Raw genomic sequence first — 26,627 nt, 5'->3', positions numbered from 1 at the left:
AATCTTAAAAGCAGCAAGAGAAAGCAACTTGTTATGTAAAGTGCACTCCCATGAAATAATCAGCGTATTTTTCAGCAGAAACTTTGGAAATCAGAATGGAATGTGATGTCTATTCAAAGTGCTGAAAGAAAAAAGAAAAAAGAAAACAAAACCCTGCAAAACAAGAATACTTTACCTGGCAAGGTTGTCCTTCAGAATTGAAGGAGAGATGAAGTTTACGGACAAGCAAAAACTGAAGAAGTTTATCATCACTAGATACCTGTGCTCATTGCAGTACTATTCACAATAGCTAAGGAATGGAAACAGCTTAGGTGTCCATCAATAGATGAATGGATAAGAAAATATACAGAGTGGAATATTATTCATTCTTAAAAAGAAGAAAATCCTACCATTTTTGACAACATGGATGAAACTGAAGGGCATTATGCCAAATGAAATATTCTAGACAGAGAAAGACAAATACTACACGGTACCACTTATACATAGAATAAAAAAGGTGAACTTATAAAAACAAGCAGTAGAATGGTGGTTTCCAGGAGCTGGGGGTTAGGGGAAATAAGGAGGTACTGGTAAAGGGCTACAACATTTCAGTTATAAAATGATTAAGCTCTGAGGGGATAATATATAATAATAGTGGCTATAGTTGATAGTACTGCATTGTATAATTTAAATTTGCTAAGAGAGTGAGTCTCTTAGCAAACTTCTCACATCTCCTGCCCCCAAGGGTAAATATGTAAGGCAATGAATGTATTAATTAACTCAATGGTGGGAATCCTTTTATAATGTATACATGCATCAAATCATCATGTTATACACTAAATATATTACAATGTTGTTTGTCAATTATTCTTCCAAAAAGCTGAAAAAAAAAGAGTTTTGGAAATTTAAACAAATAAAAGGGATGATGAAGGAGATATAACTACATATAAAGTAGATATTAAAAAGTTAATAGACAATATTGTGAAATCCTCCATGCAAGAAGTTGAAAACTTAGACAAAAGATACCAATTCCTAGAAAATAATGACTTATCAAACCTGACTCAAGTAAAACAATGGCTGAATAATACCTAAAACCATTTTAAAAAGTGAATTAGAAGTTTTTTAAAAAAACCTTTCTATAGTAATTGCATCAGGCTCAGATGATTTTACAGATTTTTCAAGGAAGAGATTTAATTTTACACAAACTTTTAAAGAAGATAGGAAGGAAGATAACTCTTCATAACTCATTTTATGAAGGTAAAATAAGCTCGATATCAAAACCAACAAAGAATTAAAGTAAAATAAAAAACAATCTCATTTAAAAGCATAAATGCGAAAATTCTTAAAAAACATTAGCAAATGAAGTCAACATTTGGACTGTATTTATCAACATCACGATTAAATTGAATGTATTCCAGAAATGCAAGGTTGATTTAATATTAGAGCAATTGGTTAGTATAATTTATCATATAACTAAATTCAAACTAAAAATATATGATTATATAATACAGATAGAGATACCTCATATGGTATAAAATTGATATACACTTAGAAAATATATTTGATAAAGATTCAGCACAAATTCATGATAAAAACTCTTAACAAACTGGGAAAAGAAATGATTTTTTTTAAAGGGTATTTACCCAAACTTGTAGCCAAAATCAGATTTAGTGGTGAAATATAGAGGCATTTCTTTTACCACCAGTTATGAGATAAAGATACTTGGTCTTCTATTTAACACTTTACTGATGTAGTTATGCAGTTAAAGAAAGAAAGGAAACACAGCCAAGAATGGGAAAAGAAAAAATAAAATTATATTTATTTTGATATAATTTTTGACATAGGAAATTCAAGAACATCTATAAAATTACTTATAATTAAGGCAATTTATCAAGTTCACTGGATAGAGGACACAATTGATATATAACATCAATAAACAGACGATGATTTTTTAAAATGGACAATTTATACTTGTAATCCCCTAAATAAAATAACTGAGAATTATGTAACCAAATAGATACAAGAACTTTTCAGAAAAAAAATAAAACAATAAAAAAAACTGTTGGAAGTATTGGAAGATTTCAAAAAAATAAAGAACTATAATGTACTCAGATTAAGAAGTCAATTTTACTCATATTTGAATGTATAAATTCACTGCAATTCCTATTAAAATACTAACAAAATTTTTGTGGAACTTGACAAATGTATTGTATAATTAGAGTAAAAGAGGAAATGGCCAAGAATTAGACAAGGGATTTTTGAAGAACAAAATCTAACTGCTTCATTAGATGAAAAGGCTTACTATGAATCTATGTTATGAAAATATGTTATTGACACGTAGAATAAAGTAGAATTCAGAACAGCTCACATCTATGCAAATGATAAATGAAATGGTGTCAATGAAGAAGAGGGTACTAAACATATGAAAGACGCCCAACATTATCAGGGAAATGCAATCTAAAACCAAAGTGAGATATTTCGTGTACATCAGGATGTTAACATTTTTTTAAAGTCTGAAAACAGAAACTTTCATTCATTGCTATTATGAGTGTAAAATTGTGCAATTGTTTTAAAGACCAGTTTGATAATATCTGATAAAGTTAAAGTTGACTCCATTATTACTCTATTATACAGCTCCTGTAGTCTTAAAGCTACAAGTGTGTTTATAAAGAAATGTGTACATGGATGATAGTTGTTACAGTTTGTAGTAGTGAAAATTGGGGATACCTTAAATATTAAGCAACAGAAGAAAGTATCCATTTTGTTGTGGAACATGCATACATACAATGGAATACTATATGGAGGTGAAATAATTGAACAAATACAGGGAAAAAATTAATAAGGGCAGAAAGAAACTTGGAGGTGATGGATATGTTCATGGCATAGATTGTGGAGATTGTTTTATGGGTATATACTTATTTCCAAACTCATAATGTTGTATATGTTAAATAGGTACAGGTTTTTGTATGTCAGTTGTGCTTCGATAAAGTGGTTAAAAAAACAACAAAAAACTGAAATAGCAAGTTCTGAAAGCATGCATTATACTTACACAAAATTCTAAGAATTGCACAAAACAACCTTATAGTATCTAGTGATATGTACATATATTAATATGATGAAAAAAATTAAAGGTATAATGTAATGATAAACAAAAAAATGAATGAGAATGATTAACTCTCATGAGGAGGAGAAGAAGCAAGTAGGGAGGAATATACACTGGCTTCTATTAGTTTGTGATATTTTACCTCAGATTCTCAGTGGAGTGAATACAGTAAACAGGAGCGTTATCTTATTCTTTCCATGCATCTGAAATGTATCACAATAAATAAAAAGTATGTTTTAGTATGAAAATAGTTAACTGTCATTTGAAATCCAGTCTCATGAGTAAGGTAGCCAAGACTTTTTGGATATAAATTATTAGAAATGAGACGAGTTTTTTTTTTTTTTTTTTAATTGTGTGTAATGTTTCTCGTAAACTGGCCCTGAAGCATTTCCTCAAGAATAGTTTTTGTAGATTTTTGAGAAATGGTTACATCATTGTTATTTCTGTGTGTAGCTTCTCAAGGTGACTGTTTTGGAATAGAACAAGGCTCATCGGGGTGTGTAAGATGTCCAGGCTCTAGTTTGTATGTTTAAAAGCATATCCTCCTTTCTTTATTGCAACATTTTATAATAGAAATTTTGATTCCACAAGAGTAACTAAACAAATGTGGAAAATGCCTCCCTCTGAGAATAGCTCATCAAATTATTCAAAGATTTTTTTTTTGGGGGGGGGTTAAAGTTTATTGAGGTGGCAATGGTTAGTAAAGTTACATAGGTTTCAGGTGTACAATTCTGTAATACATCATCTATATATCACATTGTGTGTTCACCAACCAGAGTCAGTTTGAGGGTAAAAGGGATCAAATATATGGTGATGGAAAAGATATTTTTTTATAAAAACAATATTGAGATCTACAAGAATTTCTTTGAAGAGACTTTTGCACTACGTTTACATTTGACTAAAAGCCTCACATGACAACTATTTCGTTTACCACTAGGCACTAGATGAACCAGCCAAGAATGAAAGTGTCTCCAAGGACAACACATTAGACCCACCTCTGGAGGTAATGACTTCATATTACCCCTACTTGTGAAATGCAATCCCAAAACTCATTGCTAACTCAGTACCTGGTTTCACTTCTTCCAGTTGTGTTACCCTGCACAGCTCAGGCAGCAAACTGAAGAGCTCTGTGCTACCATTGATAAGGTCTTACAGGAATCCTTGTCTATGGTAATGCCTTAGACTAGAGTGTGCAATTCAAACATTTGCTTCGCTTCTTTCTATTTCTCTCTACCTGAGTACGATGCCTCACTGGCTTATCTTTTTTTATTTTCCAGCATTCTTCTACTTCTCCTTCAAGATCCCTGCAGACATTATTGGGTTCTGACACTCTCAAAGTATGTATATATTTAATACAATTTACTGAACTGTAAGAGTTACTAGATTAATGATTTCTAAGCTGCAGATCAAAGCCCGATAATGAATTAGGAAATGAACTTAGTGGATAGCAACCAGCATTTTTTGTTAGTAAGCAGTGTTTTAAAAATTGAATAGTAAGAATGTAAAATACCAGATTCTATTCCAAGTAGTGTGGGTATTATTGACATTTGTTTCAATTTGTTTACATATGCATATATAGATATGTGTATACAGGGTTGCAAAATCTATTTTTAACCATGGACCAAGTTCAAAACACCCCCAAAGCCAACATATTATTAGGTGATATGTTGGCATTTTCAGAAGCTCTATGGTACTAACTGCATGTAGAATTTGTGGCCTAGTCTTACCTCAAACCATATCTTCAGTAATTATGTAATTCTTAGAATCATAGAAAAAGAAAATGAAGTAGACTAAAGTAGCATTAGTCTAAGAGCTTTAACACAGATATTATTTCTGGAACTTTTTTTCTTTTGACTGATGGCCTCTATTTCATTGATTTTTTACTCACAGGGACAGAAACCTAGATATTTTAGATTGTTAGGGTACTACTAAAGCATTCATTGTTGTATTTAAATATGTAAACATGTTCTCCTTATAATGTAGCCATTTTCATTGTTGGGGTAAAATGCTACATTTCTCCAAATTATTATTTTGAATACTTACTGCAGATCTATTTATCAAAATTTCAAAATGGTTGTGATTTTTCCTTTATTAAAAATTGTTAGGTTTTCTTTGTCAGCTTTACTTTCTTTCTTGGAATTAGTATAAACACTTTTTTGCATGTTCTTTTTAAAAATTAAACACTGTGTGTATGAGTAGTTTTTAAACGTACAGATTGCTTACAATTAGAAGAGTTATCCTAATGTTCAGTTGGAACATTAGAGATGAATATTCATTAATAATGACACAGAAACTCAGTAACCATTAACTCTCTCTCTCTCTCTCTCTCTCTCTCTCTCTATCTATATCTATATATATATATAGATATAGATAGAGAGAGATATCTACATCTATCTATCTATCTATCTATCTATCTATCTATCTATCTATCTATCTATCTAGATATATAAATATCTATCTATCTATCTATCTATCTATCTATCTATCTATCTATCTATATATTAGAGAGGACCTATCCATGAATAATTGTAGCTTTTGTGTTTATGTTATTGTATATTCTTTAAGTCTTTTAATATAAAAATACAAAACGTTGTTTGCTTTGTCAAAAAATACTATGTAAGTTTTAAAATATATTTTTTTCTTACTTTATTTGTTGCACATATTAAAAATACCCTGTATTAAATATAATAGGAATAGATCTTAAATAGTAGTATGCAAATACTTATCTTTACTATTGATGTGACGAATATTTAATGCTTATAGTATTTAAAAAACATTATAGGCCACTAATTTTAAGGCAATTATTTCATTCAACAAATATTTATTAAGTGCTTACTATAAGCCTGGAACTCGGAAGCAGTAATGGTGAACAAGGCAAAGTAACGTAAGGGGCATACTTTGGATGTAGTAATCAGAAACTAGAATTAGAGCTGAGACCAAAGATGGACAGAAGCCAACCATAGATCAGGGGCAGTAGCTTTCAGCCAGAGGAGTAGGCATGTGAAAATTTCCTGAGGCAGGAAAGAACTTAGTGTGTATGAAGATGAAGCCACTGTGGTCGCAGGAGAGTGAGCCAGGAGTGAAGTGTGTAAAATGAGGTTGAGAAGTTGGCTTAGGGACCATGAAGATACTTACACACCAGGGTAAATGGGAAGACATAAATATCAGGGGAATAATATGAAACCACTGGAAAAGATCACAATGGATGTTGTGAGGAGGCTACTGAGGTCAGACAGGCAGTCAGTGAAGTTGGCCTGGATAAGTGGGGTCAGAGTTAGAGAGAAGTAAGGGATCTGAGAGAGATTTCAGGTTTGCTGTGGGTTTGGATGTGAGCAGTGAAGGAAAGAGGAATCATGAATGAGCTCCAGGACTCTGCCTTGAGCATAGATGACTGTGACGGAGGCACAGTGTGGTTGAGGAAAGAGGATTATGTTCATTTTGGTCAGGATGAGTTTGAGGTGTGTGTCAAGGAGGGTTGAAACCCATGCATTTGGAGCTCACGGGAGAGATCTGGGGCAATCAGCACATGGATGTTGTGAGCACCCCGTATAGAGCTCCAAGGAACAAAACATTGCAGGTCCAATAAAGGAGGTGGAGGCAAAGGAGAAAGAAGCATCCATGTAGTAAGAGGAAAATCAGAACAGTATGGCATCAGGGAAGCTACAAGAGGAGAGTGTTGACGAGAATATAATCGCAGTGATTGCTGCCAAGAGGAACAGAAAGATAAGGCGAGAGAAGTGTTTATTAGATTTGACGTGTATATTTTGACGTGTCTATTGCTATTGCTTGTGTGTTGTTCCTGCTCACCTTTTTGATTTTTATAGCCTTTATTGGCATATATATTCCTTTTGAACCCAAGCCTATGTTTTTAGTCTAGAATGAAAATAGTGACCTTCTGTAAGTAATATATGTAATTTTTAATTCATGTTTTGTTCATTTTTATTACTTTTTAATATTCCTTTTGTCTTTAATTTCTGTTCCTTTTAATTTTTTTATATTTTTGTACCCCATTGTCTAATTTTCTTCAGGACAGCATATTTCTGGCTGTCACTTTTATATTCAATCTGGGATTCTGTTTATCTGGGACCTTAAGCCATTTATAATTATTGTAATTCTTGTTCTATTAGTAGTTTCTGCTATCTTATTTTATATTTTCTACTTAAAATGTTTTCTTTTTTTGCCTTTCCTGCTTTCCTTTGGATGTTTTGACAATCACTGGTTTGAAAATTTTGAAAATTTTACTTTGTATTTTTCTTACTTTTTGTAGTTACACATAAATTATTGAAGAGAATAATTATGTTTATTTCTCTATCAATTTTAAAGCTTGCAAATACTTTTTCCCAAAAATTAGGTAAGTACTATAGTGCTTTTCAACAGAAACATAATTTATTAGCATTTTTTTTGGACTTTTATACCCCAACTTTATGGCTATGTTTTTCTTAATATCTTCCTTATTTAGATACTTATTCTTTATTTAGATCACTATTTCTCACAAATTCATAGCTTTATCCTAGATTTATTCTTTTTCTTGTTGGAATCTTGCTGAAAATTGTATTCAATAAGGTCTCTTTTTATTGATTCTGTAGCCTATGTCCCTGAAAATATCTTTATTTTGCCCATTCATTTAAATTACAGTTTTGCCAAACATAAAATTATAGATCTTCTTTCTTCAACACAACACGTTTTCCTCCCTAGTTGTTTTTTTTTTTTTTTTTGTCTGTTTGTTTTTTTCCCCTCAACAACAAACTGGTGAAGTATTTTGGCAGCATGATATTTATTCCTCTGCTATAGAGTGATCATTTACAGAGTGGTACTGTCATCTTTTAGTATTTATCTTTATCTATGATGTTACTAATTTTTCCTATAATGTGTCTAGGTGTGCATTTCTTTTTCTCTTATGTATCTGAATCGGTACTCTCTTTGACCTTTCATCTGAAGTCTTCAATTTCTTCTTCCCCTTACATTCAGGATAATTTTTAGTTATTATATTTTTAAATGATTTTTTTCCTGCTAGGACTCATAATACAGTACTGTTTTTTTCCAATTTTGCTTCTGTATTTTATATCTCTTAATCTTTATATCTTTTCTCTATTTATTGCTTCCTAATTTTAAGAGGATTCCTTGATTTGATATTCTAATTCAAGAATTTTTCAGTGTCTGTTCTGTTCTTCAAAGACTATGTTAAGTTCTTTATTTTAGCTTATTTAGTGTTTTTTTCTTTAAGTCAGGTTTACTGAAACATAATTTACCCACTGTAAAATTCACCCATGTAGTGTAAAATTCTATGAGTTTTGACAAAGGATATAGTTGTGTAATCACCATGGGACGCAAGATATGAAACACATTCATCCAATGAAAAATATTCCCTTGTGCTTCTTTGTAGTATATCTCTCCCTCCAACCCAAGGGCTGGACAACCAGTGATTTTTTTCTTTGTCCCTATAATTTTCCCTTTTCAAAAATATCATATTAATAGAATTATATAGTATGTAGTCTTTGAGTGACTTTTTATACTTAGTAGAAGGCAATTGAAATTCATTCATATTTTTAAATATATCAATAGTTCATTTCTTTTTATTGCTGAATAGCATTTCATTGTATGGTTGTACCATATGTTAACTATTTACCAGTTGATAGACAATTTGGTTATTTCTAACTTGGGGCTTTTACTAATAGAATTGCTGAGAACATTTGCAAACAAATCTTTGTATGATCATGTGCTTCATTTTCTCTTGGGTAAATACCTATAAGGGGAATGGCTAAATGATTGTTTTCTTTTACAGTATTTATATTTTTCAGATGTCCTATTAGTTTTCCAAACTCAAAGTTCTCTGGTCTGCATGTATACTTGATGTCTGGGTTGGCAGATACTGAAGATTAGTTCCTAGGATCTGCCAATTGTGCTTTTTGTTTTGTTTTGTTTTTAGCAGGAGAAGCATGTCTCAGAATATAGAAACTCCATAATGTCAATCATTTCCTACTTGCCACTTCTTCCCCACTCCAGTGATACTGTCCCTCGCCTTTGCCTCCCAGCATCTCTGCTTATGGCACTCCATATTCCTCTTTTCTAGCTGTCTCAGTTGTCATCACTATGGAAGGGATCAGGAAAGGGACACATCAGAACTGGTCTGAAGTCCAAACCTATTGTTAACTGTTCCCTTCTTCTCAGCCAGGCTGAAGGACCATCATGATATTATCCTCACAGATACTTCTTTTCACCATCCTTAAATTCTCCTCCCTCATACTACTGTTTTGCTCTCCTCTGACATTGATAAGTGTTGTGAGTGGGAAAGCATGTCAAACAGACACACACACACACATACACACACACATCACAACACACAAAACACACACACAGTTACTACTTTGGAATGTTGAGCTGTGAAAGGCAGAAGGAAATTGGGTCAGAAATGGGGGCAAGAAAAAATTTTTTGTATGCTTTTTAAAGCTGAAAAGGACAAGAGCAAATTGGTATGCTAATGGGAGAGTGGGAGGTACTGTTTATACAAGAAAGGGAGATCCTGAAGGATGAAAGTCTTTCCAAAGGGCACAGAGACTAGAGCCCAATTCACATAGGTATCCTTTGATAAGAAGATGGAAATGTCCTCCATTTTAACAGGACAAAAGAATAGAGGAAATGATGTAAAAACACAAGTATGTTAGTAGGTTGATAGTGGGAAATTGAAGATTTTTATAATAAATATCTTCAGTTATTTCATAACTAATACCTTGCAGTGAAGAAAAATTTAAGATTATTAACTGAGATTAAAGAGGGACAGTATCATGGAGAATGTTTGAAAAAGAAATTTGGTTTCAATTCTTCTCCCATGCCCTCTTTTATTTTTTTTACATTTTTCATTTTTTTATTTTGACAATATATAGTATTGTTTTATGAATTTAAAATATACATTAATGATATTGTACAATCTGAATATTTCCATACTTTTCCCCATTCCCTCTTAAATCTCTTCCATTTAGGCTTTAGTCCCCACTGTGCTGCCCAAACCACTTTTCCTAAGTTTCCAGAAGTCTTCTCCATCGTTATAAACTCAGCTTTAGCTGATCTGAGCTGACATATCAACAAAATTGAAGACAGTTGATTACTCCCTCCTCTTTGCTATGCATTCTTCTACTGTCTTCCAGGACACCATGCTCTCTCAGTTTTTCTCCTACCTCATTTGTCATTATTATTGTTTAATCTCCTTTTCTGTTACATCCTCTTTTTCCAAACTATTAAATTTGAAGTGTTCTAAGGTTCAGTGCTTGGACTTCTCATTTCTCTTTATATTCATTCCACTGGTGTTCTCACCAAGTCTCAAATTTAAATTTCCAGTCCAGGATTCTCTCTTAACTACTTACTCTTTGTTTTCATTCATATTTCTAATAAATATCTTAAAAATAAAATCTAGATTTTCTCCCACAAAAGCTATTCCATATTCTGCCTTCCCATCTCTATTGATAGGATTACAATCTTACATTTGCTCACGGCCAGAAACTTTGCTGTCAAGATTTATTCCTCTTTCTCTCACATTCTGCATCTCTTCTGTTAGAAATCCTGTTGCTGTAGATTCAAAATATATGTAGAATATGATTACTTCATACGTTATGTACTACTGAGCCATCATCATATTTTGCTGGATACTATAATAGCCTTTCCCCTGTATACTTGCCTCTCTATAATCCATTCTGAACACATCAAACAGGGATTCTTTTAAAGCATAAGTCAGATTCTGACCCTCCTCTGTTGAAAACCAACACTGCCTACATATTTCCCTCAGAATACAAGCCAAAGTCCTTACAAGACCCTGGGAGGGCCTCCGTGAACTGACCTTCCATTGCTTCCATGATCTGCTCTCCTCCTCTCCCCTTTACTCACGTCATTTCAGCCCTACTTGTCTCCTTGCTGGGCTTTGAGTGTGCCATGCTCCTGTCTTAGCACACTTAGTTTTTTTTCAAGTCAACTGTGTCACTTTTTATAGTGTCTAGTTCCCTACAAAAATTGACAAACTTAACTCTTACCTCAAACAATACCGTTAAGTATGGTAGTTTTTCCAGTCTGGTCCTTGAAGACAAATTTCTGGATTCTTTGTGGGTCTTTTTTGGTTTATTATTGCTGCTATTCTTACATTGTCTTACCTCTTTGTTTTTCTGAATCTGATTCTGTGTTGGATAATCTACTTGAAATTTTATTTATAGGAATTATTTGAGGCCTCAGATGATATTGCCTTCCTATAGAAATTCTTTGCTTTTCTTTTGTTAGGCACCAGGAACTCTAGCAAGGAAGGATTACCTGAATTTAATCTAAGGTTTTGAGATGATTTTTCTTTCTTTTCTTTTTTCTAACACAATCATTTTTAGATGATTTGAACAAGGCTGGAAACCATGTGAGGTATTCTGGATCACCCTTATTCCTGGGCCTCCATCTATTTTTGGCTCTGGAGACTCTGACTTTTATCTCCCTACACCTCCAAGACTGTCAAAACTTTGGATCACCTTCTCAAGCAACTTATTATTATTTGCAAACATCCCCAGGGTAAAAACAGATCTCAAATGCCTGACTCAGATTCCCATTCTCACCCAATCTTGCACCCAAATTCTTCACTCTTATTAGTTCACCGATGTATTTAATAAAGTATTTTCCAATATTTTGTTCCACTTTGTTATTGTCGCTTATGGGAGGATTATTTTGAGTTCTCTAGCCACCATTCTTAGAGGTAGAAATCCACATAAGAACTTTGCCCTTGTTCCATCTGGTTTAAATGGTTTTTACCTAGATATCCACAGAGCCAGCTTTTTCACCTCTTTCAAATCTTTGCTCAAATTTCACGTTTTCTAGATTGACCATCCATTTAAAATTATAAGCCATCACCACCCTTGACCTCCTTAACATTTGGCTGGTCCAAAACATGTACATATATACACACACACATACACACATATATATACACACACACACACACACACACACACACACATATATATATATATATATATACACACATACACATATGTATATATATACATATATATGTGTGTGTGTGTGTATATATATATATATATACTTGTGTATATATATATATATATATATACTTGTGTGTGTGTGTATATATATATATATATATATATATATATATATATATATATATATGGTGTTTGGAGGAAGGAAAGATTTCCTTTGGAAAAGTATATCACCTTAGGCTTCAAATTATTTCCACTTTTCTTTTTTATTACACTTGTTACCTTCTAACATATGATGTAATTTATTTATTTATTATTTTATTGTTTATTTTCTCTCCTGCTGAAATGTAAGGGCAGAACGTCTTTGTCACTTTTGTTCACTGATAAATATGAATGATGTAGAACAGTTCACAGCATACAGTAGATACATAATATTTGTTGAATAGATGAATGAATTAAATAGCCATCTCATCTCAGAAAGTGGGAAAATAGGCCCACAAGAGAAAAAATGGAAGCTTACTAGTATTGAATGCCCATTGGAAGGTGATTATCATTAATTTATAATGAAATCAATTAGCTTGGCTGAGAGTTTCCCCAGTGATATTTCCCTAGGTCTTGTGTGTCTGTGTTTGTGTGTGGTTTTCACAAGGAGAAAGAGAGGCAAGAGAAATTAAGGTATAAAATGACTCTGAATATGAAATATATATAAGCTAAGAGGCAATAAAGCCAGAATAGAACTGTTAAGGGTCAATGATTTTCAAGTCTCATTGAGGCTAAGGTTGAAGACATGTTGCATTAGGGATATTTGAGAAATGGCGATAGTGGATAGGAGGTAGAGTTCTAAGAATAAGATGTTATAAATGGAAATTTTAGAGGTTTCCCATTTTATATGTGAAAGCAAAATATAGGAATGGTCCTGGAAATTAATGATTGAAATGGAGTGGATGAGAATATCTTTGGAGTTGAGCAGCTCAAACAATTGCGAGAATAAAGACTTCTATGTGAATTTAGAAACAGCCAAAAATTATGTAAGAAATTATTATGATCTGTGAATGGACATCATCAATAAATAAGGGAAAATTGACCAGAAAGCCAATAGATATCAGCAATGAAAAGAATAATAAAGTGATATAGTTTACTGAAATAATTTTCAAAGGAACAGGGGCTTTTGTATAGAAAAGACAGAGTAATGGTTAGAAAGTCTTACTAGGGAAAAAAAAAAAAGAAATAACAAAGATGAACATTTGCCCCAGAAGTTAAATCTTTTAGTTTTAGCCTTTATTGATTATTTCAATAGTATAATTATTTTTATTTTCATACAGACTTCTACAACTGTTCCGAGAGCAGCTGGTAGAGAAACCAAATATGTAAGTCCCTTCATAATTATACATACTGCTTTTTTAATGGGTGCATGTATATGCTTGGAGGCAACTCAATTATACAGTCATTTAAATTGAATTAGTTGATTTTTTTCATAAGTGGAAAGGGGTAGGATGGGATGATCAATCCAGATATGGAAAATCATGTTACATCAGGTTAAGTTTATTGAATAAATTCCTTTTAAAATGAGGCCTAGGTTGATTACTTTGGCTAAATAAAACAGAATTTTAACACCTGCTTTCTGTCTTTCTCATTATCAAAGCTTAGATGACATTTTTATTTCTGTAATGGTTTATTGTGCTTATTATTCAACAGTTGACTCATATACTTGAAACATTGATTTGGTCATTTCCAATGGGATTGTCTGTTTAGTTGATTTTGATTAGTTTGTTGTTTTCTTGCATTTAAATTATTATCAAATAAGCCAATTTCTACTTGTGAACAAAAACAGATTAATAATGAATGTGTAGATATAGATTTACACACTTGATTCAATTAATTACGGGGAGCTGAATATCACACACACACACACACACACACACACACACTCACAGCCTCACCCCATCCCTACTCTTTACTCATCTAATAATCTGTCATGTGGCCAACTTCTACTTCTGACCAAATGTATTACATTAGAAATAAGATTTTCTCCTAAGCAAGTGTTTAGTTTTTAGTTTAATACAGACCATTAAACTATTCCTTTTATACTATATATTTTCGAATATGTAGCTTTCATCGTCATCATCAAGAGTAGTTGTTAAATTTATATTTTGTGACATATCTTTGCGATTTATAAATTTCTCACCACATGAATCTCTGTAAAGCAAATAATAAACTGTGTGAAATTACTGAATTTTATCACATTCAGGAACTGATGTTTAGAGGGCATGGGTAGGAAGCTTACAGCATTTCCTAGAAGCTTGCACTGTTATTTTTTGTTATTACTGGAAGCTGTTTGGAGTAATACTTGAAAGACTGGAGGCATTTGGAAAGCTATACTCAAGTTTACAACATAATGCCGGTATTTGGTAACTGTCTGATCCTGGAAAATCATTTAACCTCTCTGATTCTTAGTTTTTTCATGTATAATACTGGGATCCTAATAACCTTATTTGGTTGATGTAAGACTTAGATTGGTTAACGTATGAAAAGCCCTTCATGTAGCTCTGACACACACACAATTTGCTTAGTAAGTAATCGTTCTTCTTTTTCTTCCTCTTTTTCCCCCCTTGCTTTTCCCTTCATCACTGCCTCTCCCTTCTCTTCCTCCTTCCTACGTTGAAAAGACTAGAAACACCATGATTTCACTGAGTTCCTTAATTCTTCAGTTGGGTTCAAGGAAAAAAAGTATCCTAAAGATGTTTCTATACTTTTTGTAGCTAATACATTCTACAAGAGCCAGACCCAGGAAAAAGTGGCTAGAATTTTTTTGCTCTCTCACCTTTCTTTCTCATCTACTCCTATTTTTTACCAGAGTGGCTCTGACACTTACAATAAGGTGCAGAGGGTTGATGCCTGTTGGTGGTTAATTTGATAAGAGTTAGAATAATTCTGGAGGAGCTGTTTCATTCTCCATAGGTAGTAGTTATTTCAAATTATTCTTCAATCAGTTGTCAAACTTAATTAAAGTCAGTTAACATTTTCCCAACTTTGTGAGAGCATTTGAGTCACTCGAAATTTACATTGAATCATCAAACAGATTTAGTATAGACTAGAACAAATATAACCTGTGATTCAGCTAAGATTCTTGTCTTTGATTAAATTTGGTTTCTTGAGTGAGAGGTTTTGCTTTTTACTTTCTTTTCCAACATGACATTTGAATTGTTGTTTGTGACACCTCAAATATATGCATGCCTTTTGGAAGACTATAAGGGATAACTTTCAGGTGGAAGGTAAAAACCATTTCTTTGGTGCCAACTCATAGATAAGTCATGCTTATTAATATTTGGCTGCCGTTATTACATTTACTAAATGATGTCTGATATATTTGTGAATCTGAGAAGTCTACAGCCTTTAATATTTCAATATTCCACCATCTCTCTTCAAAACTTTGAGGAAACTAAGCATCTTTACAGTATATACCTGCTGGGATTTGATGTGTCATTGACTTTGTAGAGATTCTTAGATTAGACTCAAAACAAGGATGACACCTTTACCAACTCCTGTACCATGGGGGAAAAAGGGAAGACTTAAATTAGATCCAAGAAAAAATGTTTTGTTACACTTGAGGATATCCTTAACAGATTAGCACAGACCATTCAAAATCCCTATTTCTGGGTGTTTTTTAAAAGTATAATATATAATCTATAAATTGTGACTAGTAGAAACTCCAGTCAGTATTTTCTAGCTCCAATATTCATTTTTCCAATTTCATGCATTGATTTGATAAATATTGTGTGTCTGCCATGTCCCAGTACTCACTGAAAAATCACTGAGATGAGAGAGACGAACACAAGGTCCCCATTTCTGAAGCATGCAATGGCGAGACAGTAAACAATTAAAATAGTCAATGAGCAAGATAGTTTCTTGTAGAAATTAGAAGAAAGCTAGCCAGAGAACTGGTAACTTTAAACTTACAAAGTTACTAGTTTTCAATATATTAGTATGTCCTTGGGATTTTCAACTTTCTTGGGATGATGATAATGATTTAATGAAATAACGAGAAATTGTTTGATTAATTCCTATTCGTGGGGCCATTGGTGTCAGGCTGACTTTTCTCTATAAAAAAAGAAAAGAAAACCAATGCAAAACAATTCGTTTCCTTTTCTTACTCTTTATTGCACATATTATTACATGTCACATACTCCGTTTTCAGGATGAGCCAGAAGAAAAGTACCATTAATTCAGACTAATTAAAGTCAAGGTTTTCTTCAATCCATGGCATACTTGAAATTGCACGTTATTTTAAAGTATAGTTGAGCCTTGAAGAACATGGGTTTAAACTGTGCAGGTGCACTTATGTGCAGATTTTTTTCCAATAAATACTGTAGGTGTATTTTCTCTTTCTTAAATTTTTCTTAATAACGTTTTCTTTTCTCTAGCTAGCTTTGTTGAAGAATATAGTATATAATACATGTAACACATGAAATATGTGTTAATTGATTGTGTTATCTGTAAGGCTTCCAGTCAGCATTAGGCTATTAGCAATTAAGTTTGGGAGTTATGTGTTGAGCTTTGACTGCACAGGGGCTTGGTGCACCAACCTCCTCATTTTTCAAGGGTTGAATGCGATTTAATTTAGGTTCTCTTAAGTGTAATAGAATTTAAACAAGGCTAACAACATGTTGAGTGAGCTCCACAAATCACTTGTTGGATCGATTTTAATAATTTATCACTAATATTTTACTGGATAGATTTTAACAGATGCCAAATTCAGTAATAATTATAACTAATATTTTAAGTTCCTACCTTTCAAATAGGTTAAATGAGATAGGTCATTTACATCAATCCTTACATCAGTCCTCTGAGGTGGATATTGTTACAGAATCTCCATTTTACAGAGTGAGTAACCGAGTCACAGAAGTCATAGTAAGCAAAAGCAACCCAGGTCTTCTAATGTCATAGCCCTGCCATTAATATTTGTGTGAACCTACAAAGCTGGGAATCATTTGTTTGCTTTAAATATTTAAATATCAATAGGTATTTATTCTGTTGGTCTAAATTATTTCTTCATGCCAATAGCCTTCAGTCTAACTTTGAGTGAATAATTTCGTATTTGGTGACAACATTTAAGGTGATAATGTTTTACTATATTTCTAATGTTTTAAATCACTTTGTGAATTAACTCATAATCTATCAGATACTGTATGAGTGATTATTCCTCATGACACTCGTTTTTAAAGAGTTTTTTTCCCCCTATGAAGAAATGAATTTTCTATTTAAATTTCTGTCTCATTCTATTTTCACTCTATAATCTTCAGAAGGGAATATCATGGTTTTCTTTGTATTACACATGTCTTTGTAAATGTTTATTGCATTTTATTAACTTTCATTTCATTCATGTAATTCAAAACCATAGTACACTTTCTTAATAAAGAGAAACCTCAAAAATAGGGCAAGTATTTGGACCTATTTGTAACTTATCAAAAAAAAACCCCATGAAACCTTAAGTTGGAATCACATTCTATTGATAACAACTTATTTCATAAACAGTCTACCCTTACGAAGTTACTTTTAAGTGCCAGAAATATAACGGAGATAAGTTTATTGAATATTATGTCGTGTACAAGTAAGATCTCATTTTAATGAGCTTGAGGAACAGAAAAATGTCATTACAAATACATATATATTGCTTTCAAAATATCACAATATATTAAAAAGTGTCAAACTTTATTAAAAATATTCCCCACTATATGTACAGATATTTCAATAAAGGTCACCGTCTCCAATTTAGCCAGCTCACAAACTTCCCTTGTTGCTATGCTTGAAAATGTTGCCAGGCTGGATTGTTCAGACATCATGTGCACTAGTGTAGTCATAGATCTTAGGTGAAGAGGTGACTTACATCCAATCCACTTACGTCAGATCTGGGTCCAAATCTGCTTCCATATGACGCAATCAGAGATTTGAAGAGTTACAGGAAGAACTGTGAATAATTTAAGCAAGAAATTTCACTCTACCAATCATTCTTATTTATTTTTCTTTGTGCAGAAATACAAGGTATGCTTGTGTGAAAGGGGATGAGGTGGGAATAGAAGATTATTATCTGGGTTCTGCTAGATGAGGAGGAAGGGAAAAGATGTAATGAGACACCCTTTATGCCTTGCATCCTTCTCATTATTATTTTAGACTTCATCAAGCATGAGAGTGCAGTATATCATCCAAACTTCCCCTTAATCTGGTCCTTTATCTGCTCATTTGCACATGTGCAAATGGCCGTCACTGGTTACTTGCCCACTTATTCTGCCTACCAATTATGTTCACGACAAGATTGAATTATCATTCCTTAGCTTAAAGAATAAAACATTTTAAATACCTCCAAATCTATTTTTTATATTTATATCTTTGGGGATATATAATTAACTTATAAAATGGCTTATAATAAGATATTCACACAGCATAAAGTCTAGTGATAGCATAAGCATGTGAATCAAAAAAGATATGATGCCTCATAATATATTTCTATGACTTTTCTTGTGCCTAACATTTTTACCACTAGATTCATTCTTTTGTGCAGTGCCTTATATACAAATAACAGGAACACTTTCTAAGTTAGGGGTAAGACAATTGCTTATCATTTTATAATTTTATATTTTCTTAACACCAAGTTCAGAACTCAGTGATTATTAGGTGCTCAATTCATATTTTAAGTTTCGTCATTTTATCTGTAAATCAGTCTGGTCTGGGAGAAATAACATATTTTAATCAATACATTATGACTAATTAAATTTTTTTGAGCCTTGAGAAAAGAAAACTCAATCAACAGAGAGAAGGTGGAAGACAAACATTTAAATGACAATGAACCAGACATAATATTCAGGTGGGGAGGATATGACTGCTGAAAAGGAAAAACAAAACAAAAACAAATGCCAAAAGTGGATGCCACAAATGTAGAGCACATAAGGCAGAAACAACTGTTCAATACTTTTTATCTGATACAACTTGATTTTGTCCCAGTCCCCTAAGAGGGTGTCTGCTAGTGTAATGCCAGCCAAAAAGACATGTGTCAAGAATGGAGAAAAGCTACAGACTGTAAGGAAAAGCAACTCTAGACAATGACTAAGGAGCTTAATTGTACTTCATGTGCCTCTGGCATCAAGTCTTTGGAAGAGGAAAATGGCTTTTCCAAAGCTGGCTTAGCACAAGTGATGGCAGTAAGTAAGTGGTGGCCTTGTGTGGCAATTTATTTTTCAGTGGATTTCAAATCCTCATTTCTTTTCTTAGTCTTGCCCTCTTTTACTTTCCATATAACCTAACTCTTTAAGATAGTAGATTTTCTTTGAAGTGAAAAATTTTGACTTTCACATTTTTTTGATTGCCCTGTTAGTTTTTTTTCTTTTAATGATGTTCTGGTTAAAATGTCCCCTTTCTCTCTCTTTGACTTTTCTTTTCTTTCTTTTGTACTCAAAATAACGTCAAAGGCTGTAGAATATAGATTATAGGATTTCATTTCACACAAGAGCCATCTTTACACTCATTTCTAATGTTGTTCTTCACAGTTAGTATTAATGTGGATAGACACTAATGAATAAAACCTTAATGTTGTTCAAGTCCAATTTCAAGTTTATTTTTAGGTACTTCAACTTGCTTCTCTACCACAGGAGACTGATAGGCCGTTGTTCAAATATAGTAGCCTCTTCCCAGCACTCACTGCTCTAATCTCAATTCACCAAACAAATTTCCTCACTTTTTGAAAAATAATTGTTGCAGTTTTGATAACATAACTATAGCTACAACATTTAATAAACATCATTAACCTGTATTAGAGAAGCAGAGGGAGGCTTCTCAAAAGCTTTGAAATAATTGGGTGATTGAAAGAATCTAGGTTATATTCATATACACATAAGCTCAAACTGTGAGGGAACACAGGTATTTCAGAACCTAGGTGCTAGGAGCCAGGAGACTAGATTTTAATTTTCACTACATAACAAGTCTAAGACCTGTAAAGGAGCTGTGTACATCCAGGAGCCTAGAAGGACATATTGGCCATGAAGCATGAAATAGAAAAAAAGTAAATCCATCTATCATCTTCATCCTGCACTTTTAGGTGGTAAAATAGTCATCCATGAGAAAGTGGGCCATAAACCTGAATATGTGGTGATCTTCCATCCATGAGGTTTAGAAATATCAGGGTGATGAAATAAAATGGAAAATGGTCCAGTGACAGTAGAACTCCTACAAGAGTAAATTTGAAATGTATTGTAGAGATATTTTTCTAACCCAGGGCTTCTCAGACACCTACAGAAATCATCACCAAAGTTGCCCTGACTGAAGATAAACTAAAAAAAAAAAAAGCCGTAAAATGAGTAAAGATCATCATGGGGGAGAGACATGAGGGAGATTGAACAGATACAAGAAACAGGAGATTTAGCAATGAAGAACTATAGAAAAATCTGGAAAGAATTGATAAATACATTAAAAATGTTGAGCTAGTTAACAGGAGTTATAGTTACCATTAAAACAGATTTGAAAAATAACCAAATAGAATATCTACAAGTTAAAAATAAAATCATTACAATATAAAGTTCAATTACCATGTTAAAAATAACAATATACAGTTGAAGAAAAATTAACTGTTGGTCAGGCTTATACGTGTAAACCATCCAGAATGCAGCATAATAAGATAAAAAAATATGGAAAAGGAATTTTATAGGAATGGAGGATGGAATGAGAAGATCCAACATATATTTCATAAAAGCTCCATGGGAAGAGATTAGATATAATGAGAGAAAGGTAAAATTCGAAGAGATATTCATGGAGGATTTTCCAGAATTGAAGAAAGGTAACGCATACTAAAAATGAAGAAATGCACCAAATCCCCACAAAAGGATGCATACAAAGAAATCCTCCTTTAGATGCAACACAGTAAAATTACAGAAAGTCAAGGAGAAAAATCTTAAATACTAAGCAAATGTGAACCAGATGATCCACCAAGTTATGACATTTAGACTGTCAGCAGTGACATAAGCCAGAACCAGTGGGTTAGTGCCATTAAAATACTGAGAGATAATAACTATTAGTCTAGAATTCTATGTCCAGTAGACCTCTCATTCAAGAATGAGAACAGAATAAATATATTTTCAGACAAAGTCCAAGACAGTAAGGTCTGAAAAAACTACCAAAGCATTTACTTTCGAAAGAAATAAACTGCATTCAGATGAAAGGAGTGACATACAGAAACTAAGGATAAAGAAAGAATATTGGCCTCACTTAATTTAAAAAAAACTTTAAAAAACAAATCATTTTATTTCACAAATCATGAAAACTTTATTTTTTGTATAAAGATACTTAAAGAAAAGTCTTTTGTTTTAATTTACAGTAAATATATGTAAATATCCAACCATGCTGATGTATTTAAGTAAAATATGGAATATACAGAGAATGAAACATTGTGTGACCTTGAAGCAGTTTTGATGTCTTATGATAGTGCTTCTATTAATATGTTAAGGAAAATCAACCTACAAAACATCATATTCATTGTTATGTGAACTGAATAAAAACATGTAGGGAAAATAGTGTAAGGCAATGTACCAGAAATGCTAAGAATAATTTTAGGTGGCATAATAATAGTTTTCTTTTTACTTTATACTTTAAAAAAATTTACAATGTACATTTATCACCTTAATAATAAAAGAACTTCTAAATACTAATGACATAGATATATTATTTTACTAAATTATTAATTTCACTAAAAACACCATGTTTATATTTTACAGGCAAACCTCTCCTCACCATCCTCTACAGTATCTGAGAGTCAGCTGGTACGTATCCTCCTACTACGTCATAGACCTACTGTAGAAATTTCTGAATCCTCAAGACAGCTGTATTTGAGTGGAAGTGAACTGAGAATACATTTACTACATATACGTTTATTTGCTTACTAGTCTAATGAAAGCTTACTAATGCTTTACTAAAGCTTCATGGTGGTTGGTTTACAGGCTACAAACAAACATAAAACCATGCATAGATCCTATTTATCCATAATTTGCATTCTAGTAGTGGCGTTAGAATAGAATTGGCAGGGTCAGAAGCAAGATGTTGGAATTTAGAGGAGGAGAGAACTCACTTCCTGATGGGAGAGCTCAGAAAAAGGTTAAAAGAAAAGGTCATATTAGATAATATAGGGGAGGTTCTGGACTTGAGGAAATGGGAAATGAGATATTTTAGACAGAAAGATTAGCATGAGAATGGTCTAGACCAGTGATGAGCAATAGAAATAAAATGGGAACCATAAATGCAAGCCACATATGTAATTTACAATTTGCTAGTAACCACATTAAAAAATACAAAGAAACAGGTTACATTCAATATTATATTATTATATATTCAATTATTTTATATAGTCAACGATATATTTTATTTAATGGTATATAAATTCTGACCATTTCAACGTATATTCATTATAAAACTGAGATATTTTTACATTCCTTTTGTTGGACAAATTCTTTAAATTTGCGATGTATTTTACATTTACAGCCCATCTCAATTCAGACTAGCGACATTTCAAGGGTTCAACACGGGGACTAACTAGTGACCACTGCCTTGGACAGCACAGATCTAGAATCTAGAATCTGTTTTGTATTTATAAGTAAAATTTTGATTAAATAAGAGAATTGCTTAGCAAATTGAAACCATGAAATAAGTTGCCTAGGTATTAGTAAAGACTTTCTCCATGACTTTTAATTTTTATTGTTTATAATTGTAAATTTCTGAGCAATATAGGCACCTTCAGTAAATAAATGAAAATTTCTAATAAAGCAGTTTGAGGCATTACGAAGATGAAACCACTGCTTAATACTGCTTTTTATTCCCCTTTAACGCATTTCTTTTAGTGTCCTACATCTTATCACTATCATGCCTAAATGATGACAATATTTTTATTTTGTCTGAAAAGTCATAAAAAGCCTAGTTTAACTCTTAAAATAGCCTGATTCAATCAAACTGCTTGGGTATGTTGGTGTTTATACATATACTGTATATATGCGTTGTGTTTGCCTGTGCCTGTGTGTGTGTGTTTGTGTGTATGTGTGTAATTTCAATGTCAGTTGGCTTAGAACAGTGGCAGGCAGTATAATATAGTTGAAAGAATGCTGGAATTGGAGCCAAAAAACCCACCTTATACTTCTTGCTCTGACACTAACTACTGGACTGACATTAGATAAGTCACAAACGTGGGAGTCTGGGCCTCAAATATCTAATTGAACAATGACAGCTTTCTATTACGTACTTTCCATCTAGCACTGTGAATATATGATTATTAACCCAGTGAAGTGAAGGGATTGCCACGGAAATAAGCCCTGCAATAACATAATAAAGTTGAACAATTTCCCACTTTAGATATGGAAATATTACTACAATTATTTTAATATTTAAAATAATGATATACTTGTTTCTTGAAAGTAGCACTGAAAATCAAGAATATTTTAATATCCTCATATATAATCATATTTACAGTACACACAACACAGATTTTAGATGTTGAATGATTAAATATATATATTTAGTCATATATAAGTAAATATTTGTGTATGTAAATATATTATCAGGCTGACATACATATGACAGTTCTTGGCTTAATATTTTAAGAAACTACTTCAAAGAGGCAAATATACAGAGAATGCCAAAAAATGTATATACATTTTAAGAAAGGAAACAACTGTATTGAAATTGTAATACTCAACATATACCAATAACAAAAGATGCATGCAAGTCATGTGTATACATTTTTATTTGGCACCTCCGATATATACAATGACTTGATAAAATGGGATGCAGTAAAAACAACTCTATAAATGTAATAAATAAACCTTTTCCTGCATAATAAAATAATTCTATAAATTCTACATTTGTGCTCTCCAGGGGGAAAAATACACAGCATTGCTTTGACTGACTTTGGTGACAATTACTTTGCATTTACTTTAGACCTTTTCTCTAACGAGTTCAAGGAATTTCTTAACCAAATTTTAAATTAAGTTTTAATCCCCAAATGCCCTTGAGGTATACATAGGTTTGTGAAGGGATTATTATCAAGCAAGCTTATCACATAAAAGAACATCACCTGCGTTGATATAATTATTCAAATCAATGACTTTGACTTCTATTTCATGACAATGACTCTGTATTTGCATTACCTTGGAATAAAATAGATTAGAAATAATTTTATGCAAGGGATGTCATATGGCTTTACTTCTTTAAGGATTTATGATATTTTTACTCTTAAGTAAAATAATTTATGAATAAAATTATGTATTTTTTCATTTTCACAAATGAATTTCCAATATTTGCCACCATGAATTCTCTTCAGGATTAAGTTCTTAATAATTTGAATAAATAAGAGTGCTTTTGAAAAACAAAACTATATCCTCATACATATATTATATATACACACACACAAATACACATATGTGTACTTATACCCACATACATACATGCCATCTGACAGATAATTCTGATAATATATATTGCTTTTTGTTTATATGTGTGCATACGTGTATATATGGCACAAAATCAAGATTACTGGGAACATATTATAGACTATTGTTAAATTACATAAGTAAATGTATGTTTGTATAAAATAAGTAGTTAAAATTATTGACTCCTATTTTAGGGGAGAAATGTAACCGGTTGAAGTGAAAATATATGATAAATTGCTGTGGTAGCACAAGCTCAGTACAGAAGCCATTTTGCTTTTGAGATTTGACTTTTTAAGAATATATCACTTTTTCATGTATTTTTGTTTTTAACTTGGCTTACGTATTTGCTTAGTTACATTGCTACTGTGCCAATTCAACATTGAAATGACAAAAAATATGACCTGGCCCTTTCTCTTAAAATATTTTCACTGTTTACTCTGGAAGCCAAATTATTTAGTACTGGGCTCAGGGAGAATAATGTAGGAACCCTTGTGAAACTAGTTCACCAATCTGTGCCTCAGTTTCTCTTCTTCTATTAAATAGCATCCCAGTACATCAAAACTGGAAAAGGAACTAAGAGGTGAGGGTATTGGAAATACCCATCTATAAAATGGAGGTTGGTATAACTCCTCTGTCAACATGAAGGCGTTGTAAGGCTCACATGTCATAATATGTGAAGTTACCAATGCAGCCCTGTACATATGGGAGGCGTTATTATTGTACACAAAATCTCTAAAATATTATCTGTGATATAATATTTTATCTATAAAAATATATTATTTTTATAGTTAAAGAAACAGGCTCACAGAGTTTAAATAGATTTTGTAAGATCACAGTGTTAGTGGTTATCCTCTTCTATGTGACTTTCAAAAAGGAATCATTATGGATTTTAGATAATTCAAGAGGAATAAGAAAAGGTTGGTGAAGGAGTTGGGAAATTGGGCCTTTATGGAAGTGTGACATTCATTGGGCACCTCCTGTGTCGGCCCTGGGCTGGTATTTTAGCATTACCTGCAAAGACTTGATCACTAACTGAATAGGAGGAGACTGGGTAGCGTCAGTTAGGGTGCTGAAGTTTTACACCTGTGGGTAGGGCTTCCCCTGGCATGATAAAGGGAGCATAAGGAAAGGAGGACCTAGGTTAAAACTTCTTCACAGGCTTTCCTAATTCCTGAGCTGAGCCATCACTATATTAACAGAGGCCAGTGAAGTCTCTTTTTTCTCTGGATAAGAAAACAGATTGGGGTCTACCAAACGGGGAAATGCTGGTTTTCCTTGGAGGTAGGTAGGGGAGTGTGGTTTAGATGACATTTGGTTTTTGCTTTTGAAATTTCATGCCATTACAAAATGTTCATTGTTGTCCATGATGGAACACTGAATCTAGAAGTACAAAACGATAAGCCACATGGCCATATGCAGGTAAAAGCAAATGCTGTTTACTGGAACAGTATAAAAAACAGTATTTAAACTTGCAGATACTTTGTTCTCAGTTCTGAATGCCAGCTGATGTGTCCTGCGTTAGTGGTACATGACTCATCCTTCTGAGGGCTCTTGAAGTCCTGTCGTTCAGAAAATGCAGCCCTAAAATCTTTTGTGTAGAACTCCTGTCTTCTTTAAGCTGAAAGGCAGTTTGTCCTTGACAAGCTTTTCCTTGATACAACATACTTAAATGCTACAGCATTTATCACGTACGCCTCCTCAGGTTTGAGTCATGCTATTGTCTTTTCTTTAACCATTGAAATATTTCAATCTGGCCAATCTGTGTCATGTACATTCTGCAAAATGTTTCTTGAGCCATGGGATGTGGTTTATAATTCTTGAAAGCCCACGCATTTTTATTATTGTACAACTATCGTAATAATTATGCATTGTTTGGAAAAAAACAGATCAAGTTTTATGGATAATGTACATCACTTAATATCAACGCTCTATAGTATAAATGAGAAAATAGAAAAAAGGAAGTTTTTTCCTTTCAAATTCCTTTTATGCTGCTTTTTTTTTCTTTCAAAGTCTGTCAAGCATATTATCTCATTAGATTCTCACAATCACCTTATGAATCAGTATGCCAGGAATTGTTATTTTCATTATTTTGATAAGAAAAACCCTGAAATACAGGTATCTACAATGACATGTCAA

At 32.7% G+C, this 26,627-nt stretch overlaps 1 protein-coding gene across 26 annotated transcripts in view; it reads left to right on the top strand.

Moving 5' to 3' along the window:
* The window catches only part of MLIP (muscular LMNA interacting protein), a 245,332-nt gene that overhangs the window by 159,506 nt on the left and 59,199 nt on the right, over positions 1–26,627 (top strand). For 24 of the 26 annotated variants that reach the window (XM_074333093.2, XM_074333104.2, XM_074333103.2 and 21 more), the window contains 5 exons: positions 4,020–4,085; positions 4,169–4,252; positions 4,360–4,419; positions 13,362–13,406; positions 21,795–21,839. In XM_074333093.2, the coding sequence (XP_074189194.2) occupies positions 4,020–4,085; positions 4,169–4,252; positions 4,360–4,419; positions 13,362–13,406; positions 21,795–21,839 (300 nt within the window). The remainder of the gene's footprint in view (positions 1–4,019; positions 4,086–4,168; positions 4,253–4,359; positions 4,420–13,361; positions 13,407–21,794; positions 21,840–26,627) is intronic. The other 2 variants (XM_019734759.3, XM_019734757.3) reach the window with 1 other exon arrangement.

The sequence above is a fragment of the Rhinolophus sinicus genome, chromosome 2, assembly GCF_057876585.1.
Source record: "Rhinolophus sinicus isolate RSI-liver-muscle chromosome 2, RSI-T2T, whole genome shotgun sequence".
NCBI lineage: Eukaryota > Metazoa > Chordata > Mammalia > Chiroptera > Rhinolophidae > Rhinolophus > Rhinolophus sinicus.
The sequence above is the reverse complement of the archived record's forward strand: the minus strand, read 5'-3'. Positions and strand labels throughout refer to the sequence as shown.